The sequence below is a fragment of the Bombyx mori genome, chromosome 6, assembly GCF_030269925.1.
Source record: "Bombyx mori chromosome 6, ASM3026992v2".
NCBI classification, from domain to species: Eukaryota; Metazoa; Arthropoda; class Insecta; order Lepidoptera; family Bombycidae; genus Bombyx; species Bombyx mori.
In genome coordinates, this window is record NC_085112.1 from 4728546 (window position 1) to 4747353 (window position 18808).

At 37.6% G+C, this 18808-nt stretch overlaps 1 protein-coding gene and 1 long non-coding RNA gene across 3 annotated transcripts; one reads left to right on the top strand and one right to left on the bottom strand.

The window, feature by feature from the left end:
- The first annotated feature begins 71 nt into the window (after window positions 1-71).
- On the top strand, window positions 72-3217 carry LOC110385938 (uncharacterized). The gene is made up of 2 exons (XR_002431191.2): window positions 72-573; window positions 3008-3217. It is a non-coding gene; the product is annotated as an uncharacterized LOC110385938 (long non-coding RNA).
- LOC100301507 (male reproductive organ serine protease 2) lies at window positions 3204-16950 on the bottom strand. Of its 2 annotated transcripts, XM_012694106.4 has the most exons (12): window positions 16872-16950; window positions 16146-16311; window positions 15147-15352; window positions 14291-14493; window positions 13878-13944; window positions 12576-12620; window positions 8876-9047; window positions 7784-7992; window positions 5699-5892; window positions 4766-4823; window positions 4081-4125; window positions 3204-3305 (listed from the first exon to the last, which is right to left on the bottom strand). In XM_012694106.4, the coding sequence occupies exons 2-12, from the start codon at window positions 16226-16228 to the stop codon at window positions 3232-3234; spliced, it is 1356 nt and encodes a 451-aa protein (XP_012549560.1). In that variant the 5' UTR covers window positions 16229-16311; window positions 16872-16950; the 3' UTR covers window positions 3204-3231.
- Window positions 16951-18808: the final 1858 nt, after the last annotated feature.

Consider the following 18808-nt stretch of genomic DNA (forward strand, 5'->3'; position numbering starts at 1 on the left):
ACGTATAATCTATGGAACTGAGATAAATCGTTTAAACGATGGACTTTTTGGCGGGAACGCAAGGAGTGAAGTTGTGTAATTTGTTTTATTTTGTCTATTTAGTGTTTCTTCAGGTTTAAATGTGTAATAACGGTGGTTTATTAACTGTCTAATATCTGTGAAAGTGCACAAATGTGGGAAAATGAAACAAAGCCGCTGGACGCAACTTCTCGGGATCCTCCAAAAAGTCCACTGAAAAAATCTTAGTAAATGACCACCATTTTACTAAGATTATATTTCATTCCATATCATCTCATTTCATTTAATTTCATCCCAGTTGATTAACGTCTCAAATTAATCATTTCCATTTCATTTCACTCCATATTATCATTTTTCATAAAAATAAGAATGTAAATTAAAATAAGACATGGCTTAAAGGTCTTAGCTACCAAGTCATAAAATCACTTAAAAAAAATCGTTTAAACGATACATAGGCTTTTTTTGTGAAAGTGTCAAGATTATGAAATCAGTAAAATTCAAAATCAACCTTAAAATCATCAACTTATCACTATTTAATACAGTTATTGGATAATGGTAGCTAACTAAATTAAGTTACAGGAATTTACGTAGCTTTTGTTTTGATTAGAATTCGTTTTAAAACGAAGTGCCCCTTATTATAACTTAAACAGTATATTAAAAATAGATGTACAGAATAAAAGATAAGAGCGTGAATATAAAACGAAACTTATAAACAAAAGATTTTCATTTTCATTTTTAAGCTATTGCATAGATTTAATCGCGGGCCTTGAGCGCGGCGACCGAATCATGAAATTCCGTAACGAAAAAAACCTTACACCCCTCACTCCGCCTACCATGTAGCTCGCGTTTCAACACATTCACACACATTTTGAAGTCGTCGTGGCCTATAAGATAAGACGTCCGGTGCATTCGTATATAGCGATGCAACGGTGTTCTAATCCCGCAGGCGGGTACCAATTTTTCTAATGAAATACGTACTTAGGTAACAATTGTTCACGATTGACTTCCACGGTGAAGGAATAACATCGTGTAATAAAAATCAAACCCATAGACATCTTCAACGTAAATGCGCCACGCAACTCTAGATATAAGTTCTAAGGTCTCGGTATAGTTACAACGCCTGCCCCACCCTTCAAACCGAAACGCATTACTGCTTCACGGCTGAAATAGGCAGGGAAGTGGTACCTACCCGTGCGGACTCACAAGAGGTCCTACCACCAGTAATTACGCAAATTATAATTTTGCGGGTTTGATTTTTATTACACGATGTTATTCCTTCACCGTGGAAGTCAATCGTGAACATTTGTTAAGTGCGTACTTCATTAGAAAAATTGGTACCCGCCTGCGGGATTCGAACACACGAATGCACCGGACGTCTTAACCTTTAGGCCACGACGACTTCAAAAATTAATTTAAAATTTTAGAAGTTTAGAAGTTAGTTTAATTTAAAATTGTAGAAAATTTATTTTAATACAATTTTTCTAATCGATTTCGTCGGAATAAATCGAACCCCATGCATCCCTCATCATATTTAATTACGTATTATGTTCCAGAGCAGACGCATTTTCTCTCAGAGTTGATTACTTGCACTTGCAAGCAAATTAGCGTAAACAAACCTGGAAAGAGTATTTAAATATATGTACTTGACGTTACTAGTAGGCAGTCTGATACGAAAACCCTCTCATTGTCGTCGCCGGAAATTACATACACGATCCTGCGGACCAAATGGTAAACAGTCGACGTCACCCTACACGTCATTTCGAATCCTCCCGATCCCCTAATGGTGCTTTCCGGTCACCGTTCTCGTCGAACTCGACGCTCGCGACGAAGGGTTCGGCAAGTAAAGTAACTCACTAGACATATCCCACTGAGTTTCTTGCCGGATATTCTCCGTGGGTCGCATTTTCGATCCGGTGGTAGATTCTGCGAGGCACTGCTCTTGCTAGGGCCAGTGCTAGCAACGCCTCCTGGTTTGAGCCCCGAAAGCTCACCACGTTAGGGTTACGCTGACATAGCCTCTCAAGCTTATCAGCTTAGGTAGAAAAAAGGGCAGTTCCTTCCTAGCTGAACTTCAGACTTTATCCTTAACATACTTTTTGTATGAAGTTTACATGGCAAATTATTGCGGTATACCTACTGCTTTCACATTCACCTTGTGGACAATATATTTCTAACTAGAAATGAAACGAGAATAAAAAAAATGGCTGTCTCACTAGATATATTGACAGTCCCAATGCTATTTTTGGAACTTGCTTGACATATTGTAAGTTTCCTCATCGAGGACCAAGCAAAATGTTATTAGCGCGATTCATGTTTTTGTCAGATTTCTTCTAATAGGTATATTTAGCGTTCCAGCAGCCACATTCCTTGTTTAGGTGCGCTTTCTCTTTACGAGTTTTAAATAAAAGGAGTATTTCTTCAGTATATCGTTAAGTGGTTACCGGTCTAGCTTGTGGTAAAACCTCTTGTGAGTCCGCGCGGGTAGGTACCACCACACCGCCTATTTCTGCCGTGAAGCAGTAATGCGTTTCGGTTTGAAGGGTGGGGCAGCCGTTGTAACTATACTGAGAGCTTAGAACTCATATCTCAAGGTCGGTGGCGGCATTTACGTTGTAGATGTCTATTGGTTCCAGTAGCCACTTAACTTCCAGGTGGGCTTTGAGCTCGTCCACCAATCTAAGCAATAAAAAAAACAATAGACATTAAAAACTAAATACCACCACCCACCTTAAGACGTCAGTTTCAAGTTTTATTTGCATTATTTCACAACACTCACACCCTTCAAACTGGAATGAATGGCTGCTCAGCCATATCAAATAAATTTGCGGTATGACTTTTCATTAACACGTTGCTATCCCATCATTTAAAAAGTCGAACATGAAAAGTTCTTAGATAGGTACTTCTTAAAAAAAGTAAGTAGCTGTCAATGAGATACGGACTATGTCATAGTCTCCCTGTCAATATGAATAGAAATATTTGAATTTTTCAGTATCTTTGGCGGTTCTACACACCGATGGGAAAGCAATGGCGCGGCCCTACATTAATGAGAAATCTGAGAAATCGAACTGCCACGAACAATTATTGCCACGTTTAGTGGCCCAGGCGTGTCTTCGAAGAAGTTGATATTTCACGTGGTGGTCGCACAACCGCGACTGTGGGAGTGTAGATAATAAATTAAAAGCTTATCATTTTCATGTAATTTAATCTTTTTAATTAATCACATGTCCATGCTCCATCAGAGTGTTCTTTAATCCAATCCACATAATCGCTTACTTTTGTGTACACACCTGTAAGGAGACAATTTTAATTTTTTTTTTTTTGTTGCTTAGATGGGTGGACGAGCTCACAGCCCACCTGGTGTTAAGCGGTTACTGGAGCCCATAGACATCTACGACGTAAATGCGCCACACACCTTGAGATATAAGTTCTAAAGTCTCAAGTATAGTTACAACGACTGCCCCTCCCCTCCAAACCGAAACGCATTACTACTTCACGGCAGAAATAGGCAGGGTGGTGGTATCTACCCCCGCGGACTTAAAAGAGGTCCTACCACCAGTAATAAATAACCACCAATTACATACCCAATAATTTACCATCGTCGACTCATTTGTTTTAAAGTCGTTATGGCTATTAGAATAAGACGTCCGATGTCCTACTCACACCGAGTGATGAGAAAACGGCGGTAAGCAATTCCCGCAGGTGGGTACCAATTTTTTAACTTCCACGATGAAAGAATAACATCGTGTAATAAAAACCAAACCCGCAAAAAAAATATTTTGGTATGATTACTGGTATACTATACTAGTATATTACAATTTGCGTGATTATAGTTGTATTCGCACGGGAACTACCACCTGCTTTTATCTGTCGGGACACAGCTGTCCGGTTTTAAGCTAGAGACATGCTCAAGGTAGGTGGCATTTACATTGTGATTTCTATGAACTCCGACAACCGCTTAATACGTGGACCATAAGCTTATTTATACTTATGCGGGGAAAAAAAAACTTCCAAAAAAACTTGCGTTATTAATATACGTATCATATATTGTTCATTATTATATACCTGGATATCTTGGATCAGCGCATCCTATGCCCCAAGAAACTATTCCTGTAAATAAATGCTTATAGTTATGGTAAGCTTTACACATAAAACAACCCCTGAAAGAATTTTCTCCTGGGTTATGGATACTAGAAGTCTACCCCCATACGCAGAATACCAAATTATAACTACAATAAAGATTTTGACGAGATTAATAAATCGAAATAAATGATCACAAGAAACCAATCAAACCAAACTTTCATTAATATTAAATTTAATCGATCAAGAATTATTAAAATGCCTAATTAACATAAAAGGTACTATTATGCCCATTAAACGAGAATAACAGTACTTTTTTAAGATTAAAATCAATCTCTTTAGCTGATAATTTTATTATTACGACTTAAGCCAATGTGCTCAGTTTTAGGATGTCGTGTATGATTGGGTACAGAAACATACGCTCTGCCGCAGTCTCCGCGCTATTTCCTATGCAAATGAAACTACAGGGGCTGCCTGGAGGAATAATTTTCTCCAGTTTCTCCATCTTACGACTGCTGGAGTGGCATCTCGTTTGAAGCGGCATGTATGTTTGCAGGGTCACCAATACACATTGCGACTGCCAAATCGAAATATCACGAATCCTATAGAATTTTTGTAACGCCCTGTTGGTATGAGGTAGGTAATAAGTATAACCAATAATGAACCTTACCCGCTTGCACGTATCGTTCTGTGGGCTCTAACACTACTAGCGGACCGCCACTGTCTCCCTTGATAAAACAAAAAATATTTAAAATACATACACAAATCGGAAAATAAAATTCGATTTATATATTTACAGTTATCTAGGAGATATTTTGAATGTTAAATAAGAATTACCGAAACTACAAACATTTTGTTTGTTTCTTAGATGGCTGGCCGACCTCACGGCTCACTTGGTAAGTGGTAGTAATTTGAATTGTATCTACAATCTTCATGTAAGAAAATTCCAAAGCGTGTTATTACAGTAGTTTGTTCGATCAACTTTTTCACTAGTGGTAGGACCTCTTGTAAGTCCGCGAGGGTTGGTACCACCACCCTGCCTATTTCTGCCGTGAAGCAGTAATGCGTTTTGGTATGAAAGGCGGGGCAGCCGTTGTAACCATACTGAGACCTTGGAACTTATATCTCAAGGTGGGTGGCGCATTTACGTTGTAGATGTCTATGGGCCCCGGTAACCACTTAACACCAGATGGGCTGTGAGCTCGTCCAACCATCTAAACAAAAAAAAAAAAATAATATATGTACTCGTATTGGAGCAAGCGAATGCATAGTTTACAAAGAAATCAGTAAATATTATAAGTTAATTTATTTACTGTACATACTTTTTTATATTTATTATTATTGTATTTGAGGAAAATAGGTGCAAGTAAAATAGGTAATTCGTTACGTGAATACTATAGGAAAATAGAATCGACTTTTCTATGTAGCTCACTTTCGGTAGCTTTTATTTATGTATGTATTTTTTATATAATTCAACTATTGGACACAATCTTTAGAACTGAGACTTTCACGTCTCAAGATGGTGACATTTAGGTGGTGTTGTCCATGGGCTTGCCGTCTACACAAATAAAGGCAAGAGTAAAAATAATTAAAAAATAAAGACCTGGCAACCGTCTATTCCTTTACTGAAAGCGCACATCATCGTTGGTTTGAGATGTTGTTTCAATTCCGATTTCATGCATTGTTCTTGTGAAAGTATCCGTAGTGAGGCCTTTAAAAGGGTTCTCGAGGATGACTTGTCCACACCCACCCGACCCCAGCCCACTATTGTACCCATTCTATTCGCAAAATCTGCACCTGAGATATACAGAAAAAAACCATTCAATCATTCGTTATTATAGACATAATTAAAAATATTTTTACAGTTCCGTCTCGAATTTTTTATAGTTATTAAATTATTTATGACGGTGATTCGAATACTTTAGAGTTTCCAGAAATATACCAAAAATATTCATAAGTCGATGAATAGCACTTTTCGTTATCAGTGACCTTTTTATGTTTGAGAGATTACTGCTGGCCCGGAGGCCTTGCGAGAGCAAGATTCGGGGAGAAGTCAGCGGCTGCAACGATAACGGCGATTATCATGACGTACAGCCTTATTGAAGTACCGTTCCGACACTGACATCATGTGTTTCCGGATGGATTCGAGGCTCAGGTCGTCGTATAGGTCAACGTTCCTCGCGAACTATGGAACTACGACGACTAGCCTGCAAAAGCGAGATTGTAGGGATTTTACTCCGCTTACAAATCATGGGGGAGAGTCTGCCGAGAATAAACGCAGCACGGACGCGGACTGATTTTTTAGGGGGGCGGAATTTCAAGAATGCATCTAGGAGGACACCCAGGCACTTGACCTTCCTGACCCAGGGTATATGTTTACGATTACGTATCAACCCTATCAGATATACATACGTATACAAACAACTTTCGAAATTCAATGTTCTAGAGCCGCTCTGTGCAACAATTCACGTAACTGTACGAGTTATATTCAGAAGAGAATTCTTAACAAATTATGTAGAATCAGAATTCATTGTTTTTGTCGTGAACATTGAAACTCCACACCTGCAGTAATCTAATCGATTATAAATAATCACTTGTATGAAAACAAACTAACCTATGCGTATAGGTACTACTGCATACCGATGGCTAACAAGTATGCTAATTGAAAAATGATTAAGTTCTAATTCTAAAGACTAATAAAATATCGACACCAGTTGGTCCGATAATAGTCTTAGGCCTTCTTTAACTAACGGTATCCCGATCATAAATTCATTATAAGACATATCGTCACCATAAAATTGAAACCTACTAGAAGTACGTAATATTGCACGTGTTGAAAGCCCACACGGCTTGGTACTACTATCCTGCCTATTCTTCATCTTCTTTGTCTCCATCTTAACTCACTAGGTGGGATAGCCACAGCAAATTTTTCTATTCCATTCTCATCTAGCTCAATCATCACACACTCCTCTTTCTCTCATATCGTCATTCACACACTCCATCCATTTATTCTTCGGTCGACCTCTTCCCCCTCTAGCTTGCACTACTATTTCCATATATCTCCTAGTCACGTGCATCTCCTCTCTACGAATCACATGTCCATACCACGCTAATCATCCGCTATTTAATTTTTAATCACCGGGCTACTTCCACACTTCCTCTGATATACTCATTCCTTATCTTGTCCATTCTTGTCACTGCACGCATAAATTTCAACATTCGCATTTCTGCCGCTTGCACTCCTCTTTCATGCTTTACTTTCGTCGCTTAACATTCAGATCCATACAGCGCACAGGGCTAATGATCGTTTTATAAACTTTCCCCTTGAGCTTAAGGGCTTTCATGCATGCTGTTCCAGAGACCTGTCGCCATTTCACCCAACCAGCGTTTATTCGGCTCGATACGTCACGGTCTATGTTGCCGTCTATCTGGAGTATACAGCCGGGGTACTTGAGGTCGGAGCAGACTGGCAAGGATACACTATCTAAGGCGATTGGCGTGAAGTCTGAAGAACCACAGAACAGGTGCTCGGTTTTTGTTCGACTGACCCTTATCCTGCCTATTTCACTAAAGAATTATACGCTCCGGTTTGGAAAGCAAGATAGCCATAAATTTAATCTTTTCATGGTCAGCGACATTTTCAAGTATCAAGTGTCATCTTCTGCCTGTCTTATCAAATAAAAATTACCTGGGCTCGGCAAGCATATCGGTATAATGTTATCTCCGAAAAAAACTGGTTTATTCAATGTTACTATGGCGATATCGTGCTCATCTCGTAGAGCTGTCGAAGTAAAGTGTTCGTGAATCTTCACGTTCGATATCGTGCGAATTTCTACTCCGGTCATATTGTCCAAATGATCCAGTCCTAACAAAACCCTCATAATTTTGGGTTCATCCCTGCATAAAAGAAAAATTATAGTTAGTTATCTAACTGCTGTTAAGACAGTCGGCTTTGCATCATGCTCAGCCTAGAACAAAATTTACAACAGGAGCCACGATTCCTTTATTTTAAACAAAAACATAGTCAGTTTTGAAGTGTAAAATGTTTAAATATAATACGTATTGTATTTTAAAATGAAGGAAAGCGATACCTCTTTTAATACGCATGTCTTAAATTAGATACTAATAATTAAATCAGTAGGCAGCGACTTAGCTATACCCCTAGAATCGCCCTCAAAGCAAAGAATTATCTACCGCAATTTATCCATGACCAGAAATACCGCAGGCATTAGTGCTATCTATGTGCGACGGTGATTACTCATCATCAGTTAATCATCTTCTGCTTAGGAAGGGAAAGGTTCGCAGACTTTTAAATCGTAGAGATCCTTATTTCAATAATTATTGCCCTATAATTATTTTAATACAGGATTAGACTTGGCTCGTTGGTCAGTATGCGTAACGCTCACACTAATCTTAACCACTACGAAATTTCTAGTATTATAGTATTTCTAGTATTATGTTTCTATTATTTCTAGTATTTTATTCTAGTATTTATACCTATTAACAATAAACCTTTCAGCTAATGTCTTCTTATCACAAATTTAACGTATTATATACTATTTTCCGGTTCTGAATAACGTTTTCACGGTACGACAAATTAAATCTAAAGCTATGGTCATTTTATTATTCACGGTTAATATTTTAATTTTCGTAGCTAGTTTTTCTACAAATTACATGATTGGCAAATTCATGTGAGTTCTTTAATTAAAGATTTCAAATAGAATCATTATTGTGACATCAGAATCTAAATTATATGAAAATTCATTAGCAATTTTTGAACCATTTGAAGCAATGGCCCGCGCTGAGTACATGCTCATTTGTGATGAGAGCGCCACCGCAGTGCAGCAACTTTTGCTTCAGGATCGCCACTGTCCACGGAAAGGAGTGTGGAACCGCTCTTCGGCCGCCGACAATCCTCATTTCTACTATGGAACCCGAAGCCTTACCACATTCTAAAAAAAATAATATTATTAAAAAACTTAGGATTTTGGTTTCTTGATAATTATTGCCATCTGCATGCTTTTGAATTGCGAAATGTATTCAACAATAAATACCTACTGCACGTGCACAGAAAAATTTTTTCACTACCTAATAATACATATCGAAACAATCTGATAGAATTAGATTACAACAATTTACTTGACGTGGTGGTGCAGTTCAGCAGTAGTTAGCACTCCTGACTATTGCGCCGAGGGTCGAGGGTTCGATTCTCACGTCGGGCAAGCATTATGTGTTCAACAGTTTTGTTTGCTCTTTGTGCTGTTGTTTATTATCTCAATATATATATTTCTTCTGTACGTGTGTTTGTCACTGAACTCCTCCTAAGCCGCTGGACGGATTTTAGTGAAACTTTCTGTGTACCTTCAGGTAGATTCGAGAATGGTTTAGATTTACAAATCAGCCCGGTAGATGGCGCTGCAGTTGGTATCTAGGTTATTTATTTTTACTAGAAATAATTTATAAGGCTAAACAACGTTTGCCGGGCCAGCTAGTCTATTATATATATGTATACATTTAAACAAATATAAGTATGTTATTCAGTCTCTGGTAACGGTCCAAAAACGCAGGGAATCCTAAATTGAAGCCGGATGACCGTGCGCGATTAGTTCCCAGTTATTATTATTAATAACACAAAGTTTGTTTTCCTTAATAAAAATGAAAGTGTTTCAGCTTCAGTAGCTACTGAGTAACACCCTGTATTCTATAGTGCGATAAATAAATCTGTTGTGCACATATTGTGACCGTTTTTGATATGAAAGCATACTTAGTTCGATAAATTGAACGTAGCGTTAATACAATACAGACCTTGGACTTTCGTTAAGACACTTTACAGCACGCATATGCCTGTATAAACTCTGAAAAATAAGGTACTTGCCCAATACACAGTTTTGAGTCCGTGACTTACCTCACAATACGGCTGGGCCACAAGAAGATATAACAGACGCGATGTATTCGCCTGCGTATACTACGGATTTGTGTTACGGCTTATGTGCTCGTAACCCGATAAATAAATAAGTATCTTAAATAGCAACAGTCGGTCGAGGTGCTTACCATCTCGGCTTTAAAACCCTAGCCAACTGGAACTAGTTTGCATATGACTGGTTCGCTCTCATTGGCCTATAGTAGCCTCACTATCTATTTCTATCAAATTTTGCCTAATTCCGAACTTGAAGCGGTTATCAGAGTGTATTGTGTGTTCAGATGGGTTAATGCCACAGTTATATCTCTACCGTGTCATGTATTCCGGCTTAAGGAGCATAAAACAATTACGTAAGGTGGCATAAGAATTGTTATTTCAAAACAATTGATAATTTTTCGTCTGAGTGATGGTCGGTTGGATACTGGAGATTTTGTGCTTGATAATGCTAATAAAAATATTGACTCTTCTGACGTCAATCTATTTTAAATTCAACAAAATCAAGGGAACTAGTTAAGGTTGATTAATCACATATTTTTATATATATTTTTATTGCTGTGGTGGACGAGCTCACAGCTCACCCGATGCTAAGTGGTTTCCGTAACCCACAGACATCTACAACGGAAATGCCGTCACCGACCATGAGTTCTAAGTTCTCAATTTTTACATCATTACTTCTTCAAGGCAGAAATAACCAGGGTGGTAGTACGTATCCATGCGGACTCACACCAAACGTGCTGCCACCAGTAATTATGCAAATTTCATTTTTACAAGTTTGATTTTTAGTACGCGATCTTATCTTTATTAAATTACCATAATAAACTAAAAAAGTATTGTGTTATCCCGGTCATTTATTTAGTTTTTTGAAGAATATATAAGATAACTGTATTAAAAAAAACGTTGTCACTTACTGCATCCATGTGTCTGCGCTAACGCAACCTACAATACAATTGTAATTTAAGAATATAGTCGTAACCACGAGTCAACCACATATTATTCATACATACCTGAAAACCCAAACAAAATAGTACAACAGTAAGACTCAATATACTTCTCATGCTTATGAAATCCATTGGACACTCCGCTTCGTTTCTAAGCTACACGCACAATACTGTTCACTTAATTTACACTCTCCGTGATATAAGACGAAATTATCCACGCCTTTGTACACAATACTAGTGAATTCACCACACTGCTGGGCTATCCATAAATCTTATTGGATCATTTAAATCACCTTAAATCTAACTATATTAGTATTTGTGTACCGTGAAAATAATATGGAATTTAATGTAAAAAATTGACGTGCATGACATCAAAAAAACATAGTTTATAGGAAAAACGCAAAGTTCTTATCGCTATAGGAAACTATATTTGTTGATCGAAAATTATTATACATATAAACTTTATAGAAATTGCAACGTATGAATAAAATTTTATGATTTTCATAGAAATATTTTATATATTTACACATCTATATATAATTTAAATACTCTTCATATACAATATATTCCATCCGCTGTTTCTTGTTTGATCCAGGTTAAGTATTTTGACACTACAGTATATACGCCTGAAATTAAATTAAAAAATATTAAATTTGCCCGATTAAAATGATTAATTTTCATAAAATGTATTAAATCATTAAGTTTATAAAATCATATTTATACTTAATATATAAATCTACACTGGTTTTTACGGATGTTCCGTTATAACTACTGAACTATCCATCTGATTTACTTGAAACTTGGTATCCATGTAGAAAATTCATGTACTTAATTGATAGGCTAATATTTATATGAGTGTTGGACACCCTACACCAGTTGCGGGGGCGTTAATGATGAGTATCTTTGTGGGGGTGAGAAATAATAATATTAATTTTAAATGCCCAGCGAAGCGGACGGGTACAGCTAGTATTATATAATAATAGTGAAAGAAATAAAATGGAAGAGTATAAATTTTGGTTGTATAAATTATTTTTTTATTTCTGTATCTCCAGACCACAGTGAATTTAAATTTATGCTCCACATAGCATCATTACGAACAGATATTTGATCACCGCTCGATGATGCTTTTGCTTCCTAATCATTTTTATTAAACAGACTATGTCGTCCATGTATGACGACATAAAAAGTTAAAGTGTTCGAAATATCGGAGATAATTTAATTTTTTAATGACATTCATAAATGCGAAATAAAACCGAAAAATTAGTTTTATTTGAACATAAACGTACTGAAAACGATTTGGAAAAGAAAGCCCTGGAATTCTTGCCAATTGATATCAGTGATGAAACTACATTCCGAATTGGTAGGAAAATCAAAATACCTAGTTTAAAAGTGACCTTGTCGACATAAATGAAAACAATTTCATTTTATTTTGATTTCCCACCATTATATCGAGTTAAAATATGCACGAATTTCAAAATAAAAATTATAATCTTATTTTTGCCATTTAAACATTACGAGTAATCTCACCATCAGAAAATATTACTGTTGTTATCAAATATCTGACTAAAATGTTTACAGTATCAGTAACAAAAAATAATCTATGAACTAAAAATAACTTTAACCTGGATAATCCGGTTTTGCACAATCGATGCCCCAAGATACGATTCCTGTTAATCGAAAAATAAATCAGAATATAAAATCAATTAGAAACACATAATGCATAGTTTAATACTAAATATAAATAAAGTCTTATAAATGCATCACGTATGTAATGCATTTAATAGGCAAAAACAAAACAGTTCTATACCTTTGTCTTTTTTGTTTTTACACGGAATTCTTCCATTTGCCATCAAAATTGTTTTGGAAACATTTTTATTTTTTCACGAATTCAGTAAAAACAATAGTGAAAAAGTAATACATAAAATTAAGCTAAATCTTGACATGTCATTGATTATCAATCAATGAGTGAACACTAATACAAACAAGAATACTTATTAATGTCAATGCTATAGGGTACAAGCAATTATTTTACAGTTAGCAAATTACAATTAATAGTTTATGTAATGAAATTGGTCCCTTGGTTTGTTTCTTAAGAATATTTAGTCTAAGAACACGGGGGAGAATTCCACACTCGTACTGCATAGACAACGAATGAACTACCAAGGCAATTAGAAACTTCTGTAAATGTATTGAAGAGAAGATAATCAAACGGTACCTAGTAAGTATGTAATTGATCATCTTTCCCGCCATGTAACTACTATAAAATACTAGATATTTATAAAGTCGCAAATGGATAGGACATAGGGCTTCTGACAAACAAAAGAAGAAGAATTTAGACGCCTAATCATACTCCCGGAGATCGAAAAGGAAGGAAGTGCCCAAATTGTGGAGCTATTTAAATTTGTGGTAGAATTTGTAGAAGAATTTGTAGCAGTGTGAGTGATGTGAGCCTGTGTAAAGTTGTAGTAGTTACAAGGTTATCGGAGCCCATTAGATCACGGTATGGGTCCTGCCACAGACCTTGATATATGTAGTCAATAGCTTAGTGTATTTGAAGTTTGAACGAGTGCAAGATATCCAATTGAACCATGCGAATTCGATAGACATAATCACATTTATTGGTGGTAGGACCTCTTGTGACTCCGCACGGGTAGGTACCACCACCCTGTCTGTTTTAGCCGTGAAGCAGTAATGCGTTTCGGTTTGAAGGGTGGGGCAGCCGTTGTAAATATATTGAGACTTTAGAACTTTTATCTCAAGGTGGATGGCGTATTTACATTGTAGATGTTTATGGGCTCCAGTAATCAGTTAACACCAGGTGGGCTGTGAGCGCGTCCACCAATCTAAGCAATAAAAAAAAAATAGAGCAATCGCAAATAGATTGGGTATTTTGTAAATATTTATTGTCTTGAAATCAAACTCACCAACTTGGTACCATTTCTTGTTTTTACGCTTTTGATCAGTTACAAACAAAGGTCCCCCGCTATCTCCCTGTAATAAAAAAAAAAGAATCTGTATTTCTGACACTTTCCGATACCAAAGTTCCGTTCTTATAAAAGCTTAAGTTTGGAACATTAACAACATTTTTAAAAGAAATTAAATTAATTGTTTATTTCGTAATTTAATCAAAATGATATCATTCATTACCTATGCGTCTAAATATTTTTCGATTTTTTTTTAAATGAAATGTTTTTTGATATTTTGATCTCATGCCGTTACATAGTTGGTTTTGCGGCATCCATTTTATTCTAACCACTTCATACTACGTGGATAGTGAGTTTATCTGCGCACCCAGACGAAATTTTCTTTATAAAAAAACCATTAAGTTCAATTATACCTGACACGCGTCTTTCCCTTTAGTGTAAGCACACATCATGGTGTCACTGACGAGATTGTTTTTGTAAATGGAGGATTTTCTACAATTTTCATACTCTACGTAATGTACTTTAGCCTCAAGCAAATATCTGGAGGATGCCAGAGCTCCCTGTCTCGTCTTTCCCCACCCAGCCACAGTCATAGGTGTATTTTTGAAATCCATTTCTAGAACACAAACAATAAACATTTTTATTTTTTTATTTATGTACTATTCACCACATTCAATTCCATATTCCAGTGTTTTTTTCTACAAAAAAATAAAATTGTATATTGTTCAATATTAACCGAATTATACATTTTAAAAAAATTACAGATATTTAAAACACACAATAGTTGACATAGTTTTACTCCTCAAATTGAGTTCACGGGCGGTTAGCGACGAGTGTGCACTTTGATCCGATTAATCGAATTAACCTAATTGTTTTTTTGACGATCTTGAAAACATGACTAATTTGCTATTGCATTAATACGATCATTTATTATCTAATCACCATTCATTTTTTCGTAGATTAGCAACTCTTTTGTTCCGTAGTTATTAAACATTATTAAAAAAAATCAAATTATATAATGAGGTCCCGTTAAGACGGGTACAATTCTGCGGATCCGGCTTTTTATAAATACACGTTTCTTTGTACATAGTAGAAACTAACTAGCATAGCTAGCGTTAAAAAAGGCCTGAAAATCTTTTTAAAACCTAATGCCGAATAAATGCAAAATTAAGCCGTTACAGTGATTTAAATTACTTGGAAACCAAAACCAAATCCACAATTTTCGAAAATCTAAGAATATTTTTATAGTGTTAATTTTTGTTTTTTTACCTTCCGTAGCCAAACATATGGGACGAACTTTTTCTGAAAACGTTAGACGTTTGTAAAGCGTTAGTATCGCCACGTCATTGATGTCTCTAACTGCATTCGAAGTAAAACTAGGATGTTTGATAGCCTTTTTGATACGTAACTCATCACGGTTGTTGTCCAAGCGATCGTGCATACCCACAAACACGTTAAGGTCACGGTAATGTACTCTGGAAACATAGCAATTAGAATTATAAAGATTATACTATGAGTCGGTTATATCCTTGGGCCCGCGGTCTGCTTCCAACATCTGCAGACCGTGAAGAATACGCCGTGCGTCCCCTAGGCACGGATACCTCGTAAGAGGTTCGGACCTCTGCCCGAAAAAAAATTGCGTCAGTCATGAACTTTAAGGAAAAACATATGAGTTTTATTTTTGACAATAAAGAATTACTATGTGTAAGTTTTTGATGGCTATAATTTATTGTCCTCCCTAAACAGCTAAGCCTATAGCCCCTCAAATTTTTTGTGGTTCGTACTATCGCTCATTGAGATCATCACTGCTGAGTAACGACTAAGCATAGTATAAATCAGCAGTTACAAACCATACAGCAACAGAGTATGTGATATATTCAAGCCTATTGAGGTTCTCGCCGGATCTTTTCAGTAGGTCACGTTTCCGATCCGGTGGTAGATTCTGCGATGCACGGCTCTTGCTAGGGCTCGTATTAGCAACATCGTCATTGAGCCCCGTGAGCTCAGCTTCTAGTTAGGGTTACGCTGATATGGTCTCTCTAGACCATCAGCTTAGGTAGGAAAAAAAGATATATTCAGAAACAAAATGACACTGAGCCTTGTTCATACGCTTACTGATTTTGATCGCTTCAATAATTTAATTAGTCGCCCTGATTTACCGAGTATACAGCAGTTTAATCATCTGAATCATCCTAGAAATTCAGTAATTTATGCAAAATTTTACTTAAATTTTAGTCAAACTCATAAACATTTTAAAGGGAAACAAACCCAAATGTAATACAATGTCCAGCGCTCAGCACATGTATGTCGGTGATGATAGCTCCTCCGCAGTGAAGCTTCGGTCCCAACATCAAAGCTACCAACCAAGGATACTGGTGGGGTTGGACCGTCGAACCACCGACTATACGACGATTCTTACCTTCTATGCCGCATTCTAGAACAAATACTAGATCATACAATTCATCCTTCACTTTACAAAATTATGCATTGGTAAATTCAAAGAACTACTTGTTAAATTTATTTTTTACGTCTTCTTTTAATTTAAAACATTCGGCGTCGTATAAAATTTTAAATTGTCGACTGTCTATTCGACAAAACAGATATTGCTGCACTGTATTTTAGTTAATAAGAAAATCAGCGTAAAGTTGATGTTGTATCATTAATAAGGACGAATTAACTGTCCTGTGGTGGTTATCTTAACTGTTTCTATCGAGTCGTAAGGAATACATTTCGATTGGAAGACTGGGCAGGGTATTTTACCAATGCAATTGAAAGGAAGAGGTGGTTCCTCACGCCTTAAGGTGGGTAGCGTTATTATCATGTAACTAATTGACAGACCCATGACCTTAATGGATTATAAACTAAAAAAAACCACACACTACAAAGCTATGCTTAACTGAAAAACTTGTATTATTAATAATAATTAGCTGACGTTACGGCGGATATATCGATATTTTCATTTAAATAGATATTTTATAGGCAAACCAAACTTACCGCACGATTGATTTAGACGCTGGTTATATGCCTGTTAACAAAGAAAAATGTGGTCACAAAGATATCCAGAAAGAAAAAGAAAAATCTGCTGTGGATAGATAGACAATATGTAGTAGGATGTTAGACAGACACGAGGTCGTGGATAACTTGGTATTATGCCTCCACCCTCTTTAGGATATGGCGTCGAATTCTCAATTACACTGTTTAAAGTACGTCATACCCTTTAATCCAGAACGCAGAACTCCCGCCAGAAAAGCCAGAATAGCAATAAAAATACATACATAGTGATTTTTCTTACATACCAAAGTACAGACCCCCAAAAAAGAAATAATCGGTATTGTTCTCATTTTATGATTACGTCAAGAAAATATAAAATTACTGTCGTCATCGCCGACAAACACTCGCAGTTAAGCATTTTATTACAAAGAGCATTTAATCAAAACGAAAATATTCATCAACTTCAAGCCAAGCGCGGAGGATTAATAATTGAATTTTTGTTTACATCACTCCGAGAATTTGAACTTAAATAATAATTTAGTCTTCGTCTTATCGGCCACTGAACGTGCATTAATGGTCTTGGTGCTGCCACATAGTATACTTCAATAGCGTGATGTGTCTGAGAAAAATATTTTATAAGCAATTTCGTAGTCAGTGGTTTGCATTCACGACGAGTCTGTTGTCTCCTTTGTACTCCTCTCATAATACCCACTGTCGGAGTAGATAATACCAAAATTACAGCAAGGTGTACCAGATGCGTGGGCACCTGATGCTCGTCGCCCCTCCTATTTAGCTTACTCGTCAACGATATTTCCCGGTCGCCGCCGACCCAGCTAGCTTTATTCGCCGACGACACGACTGTTTACTATTCGAGTAGAAACAAGTCCCCAATCACGAAGAAGCTTCAGAGCGCAGCCGTAGCCCTAGGACAGTGGTTCCGAAAATGGCGCATAGACATCAACCCCGCGAAAAGTACTGTGGTGCTATTTCAGAGGGGAAACTTCACACGGATTTCCTCCTGGATTAGGAGGAGGAATCGAGCAAGGGATTCTCCTCCCGCTGAGCGGGAGGTACCCTCCTGGATTAATACTGTTTCACAATTGTCCATGTTCATTTTTTTCCTTTCTTATTTAACCAGGGGTGAGGTCCCCTGGGATCAGGTAATGCCCTCGGGACTGGACTCCCTCCAGCCATTCATCCCTTCGCCGGGCATCGGAGCTTGGGATTGGGGTATTTTTTATAGAGGTTTACGTCCTCGCGACCCCGTGCCTGGCGGCAGCGGCCACCGCCCCCACTCAGTGAGGATTACGGGATGGTCGGCAGCCCACCGGGTGCACAGGGCAACTCGGCAGACCACCGCCCAACGCTCGAAACGAGCAACCACGAAGCCACGCCGGCGAACCGGTACCCCCCATATCTGGGGGGCGTTCCCCTGTAGCCGAGGCCGGGGCCATAGTAACCAGCGGCCAGCAGCTGCAAAAATGCAGCGCTAACTCACTTCCACGATAACGGGGCACAGGGTGCCACCGCTCACAGCAGGCCGGCGAACCGGTGCCGTCGGAAGCTGCGATCTCCAGAAGGAGCACTCTTCACTTAGTGAAGAGTGTGGAGAGCGCAGTCCTTCCGCTCCTCCTAGTGCTGATTTTGGTCCGCGTCATCCGATCTCTTTCGTCGCAAAGCCTAGCTAAGCTATCCTAAACCTAATCCTAAGCCTAGGACATTAACCTACATCTAAACCTAACCCTATACCTAGGACCCTAACCTACATCTAACCTAACCGTATACCTAGGACCTTAATCTACATCTAAACCTAACCCTATACCTAAGACCTAAACCTAAGAATCCTTGCAACGAAAAAGATCGGACGATACCTCTGGGAATGTCGCCCAGAGGATCCCGTTATCCGCCACCTACGGACGCGCCCGGTTGAAGTCCAACAA

Excerpts from the sequence above, each read along its gene's own strand:
- LOC100301507 (XM_012694106.4), bottom strand. The coding sequence starts at position 16,228 with ATGTTGGGACCGAAGCTTCACTGCGGAGGAGCTATCATCACCGACATA. Across the intron at positions 14,494-15,146 it reads CATATGTTTGGCTACGGAAG|AAATGGATTTCAAAAATACA; the intron begins GTAAAAAAACAA and ends TTTGTGTTCTAG. Across the intron at positions 7,993-8,875 it reads GCGGGCCATTGCTTCAAATG|GGATGAACCCAAAATTATGA; the intron begins GTTCAAAAATTG and ends TCTTTTATGCAG.